Raw genomic sequence first — 2,057 nt, 5'->3', positions numbered from 1 at the left:
CGTAAAGTTCGTCTTCAGCAGAGCCGTAAAGTTCGTCTTCAGCAGAGCCGTAAAGTTCGGCTTCAGCAGAGCCGTAAAGTTCGCTTCATCAGAGCCGTAATGTTCGGCTTCATCAGAGCCATAAAATTCGTCTTCAGCAGAGCCGTGAAGTTCAGCGACAGCAGAGCTGTAAAGTTCGTCTTCAGCAGAGCTGTAAAGTTCGTCTTCAGCAGAGCCGTAAATTTCGGCTTCAGTAGAGCCGTAAAGTTCAGCTTCTCTAAACTCTATGATAGTTGCTTCATTAGGAGGAACACTTAGAGCTGCTTCTAGACTCTGATATTAGACACAGATGCTGTTTTAAAAAGATGATGGCTGTTAGTGCTACTACATGAGAGTACTTTAAAGGATGGAACATTAAGAATACTCTTAGTAATACTAAATGTTAGTAATATTAAGTATTGCACTATGTATTACTAAATTGTTGCACTACTAAAGTATTTTTAATCTGGGATTAACGTTTAAGGGACACACGCAGAATCTGGATGATTTGTGGAGATTAGAGACTGTGGCTGGAAGTTCGTGCAGGAAGTGGTTAGGAATTCAAACATTTATAAAAGACATGAACCCAGGAAATAGTTCCTGTATTTCTAAGTATTTTCCTGCTTCTTAGGTTGCGCTCCTACCCTTCCTCCTCTCACCTGCCCAGGGAGACGATTCGTTCCCTGGTCTTCTACGCATTAAGAGTCTGGGCAGAACCTACGCCTCTGGAATTCCATGAGGTGGGTACAGAAACAGGACCTCCTTCTGACCAAAATGAAAAGCAAAGTCCTATATATGTATACATCTCATACCCTGTCAGACGGCGTACTCATAGGGCCTGTTCTTCAATCATTCCAAATGACAGCTGCTAAACGGTGCGTGCAGATTTTTAGTAATAAATAAATGCAATAAATGTTGTAGGTGATCTGCAAAGACTGCTGCACCGATGTTAAAACATGCTATGGGCATCTTAAAATAGCCATTAAAGGAAGACGAGGGTCAAAGCCATACAGATCAAAGTAATAATAGTAATTATTAAGTGAATAATAATGATAATACAGAATAGTATATCAAACTTTTACAAAAAAACCAAACAATATATCACTTTCCCTAAACCCCCACAGGTTGCAGGGTCTTTGTAGGCTCTTTTGATATTCTATTTTAATGTAATATTTACATTCAGTCATTTTTTTTTCCTTTATTTGTAAGATTGTTTTCTGTCCTGCTGAATTAAATGCCCTAAATTAAATCATTTTTCTTAATCAATAATTGTTATTTTACATATGTGAAAGTGTGTCCCACCCTGTGGCATCCTCTGGCACCCTATGGCAGACAGCTGGACAAAGTACCACACGAAATATCAACTAAATGGGATTCTTTTAAAGTAATTATGGATTAATAGTCATGTATGACAAACTCTTTTTCCAAAACCGCAACATCAGTGCGACAAGCAACTTCATGACACCTTGTGGCATCCTGGGCCACTGCAGGTGCTGCATGCTGCGACCCAGAGCAGTGATCCAAACTGGGGGTAAGCATACCCCTAGTGGTCCATGAGTGAATTGCAAGTGGTACATACAAATATTTTATTTCTTAGGTAGTAAAATAAAATAGGGCTGGGATCTATTTAGCTTTCTCTACATCCAGACTGTTCCCTACATCCAGTCTGTTCCCTACATCCAGTCTGTTCCCTACATCCAGACTGTTCCCTACATCCAGTCTGTTCCCCACATCCAGACTGTTCCTACATCCAGACTGTTCCCCACATCCAGACTGTTCCTACATCCAGACTGTTCCCTACATCCAATCTGTTCCCTACATCCAGACTGTTCCCTACATCCAGTCTGTTACCTACATCCAGTCTGTTCCCTACATCCAGTCTGTTCCCTACATCCAGACTGTTCCGTACATTCAATCTGTTACCTACATCCAGACTGTTCCTACATCCAGACTGTTCCCTACATCCAGTCTGTTCCCTAAATCCAGACTGTTCCCTACATCCAGTCTGTTCCCTAAATCCAGACTGTTCCCTACATCCA

General features: G+C 41.2%; 1 protein-coding gene across 1 annotated transcript in view; it reads left to right on the top strand.

Annotated features, from left to right (window-relative positions):
• LOC107098609 (matrix metalloproteinase-17-like) overlaps window positions 1-2,057 on the top strand; it is a 31,226-nt gene that overhangs the window by 13,770 nt on the left and 15,399 nt on the right. The window contains exon 5 of the mRNA XM_015396378.1: window positions 650-758. Coding sequence (XP_015251864.1) covers window positions 650-758 — 109 coding nt within the window. The remainder of the gene's footprint in view (window positions 1-649; window positions 759-2,057) is intronic.

The sequence above is a fragment of the Cyprinodon variegatus genome, unplaced genomic scaffold, assembly GCF_000732505.1.
Source record: "Cyprinodon variegatus isolate N-32 unplaced genomic scaffold, C_variegatus-1.0 Scaffold793, whole genome shotgun sequence".
NCBI lineage: Eukaryota > Metazoa > Chordata > Actinopteri > Cyprinodontiformes > Cyprinodontidae > Cyprinodon > Cyprinodon variegatus.
Note: the sequence above shows the minus strand (reverse complement) of the source record. Positions and strands in the feature narration are given on the sequence as shown.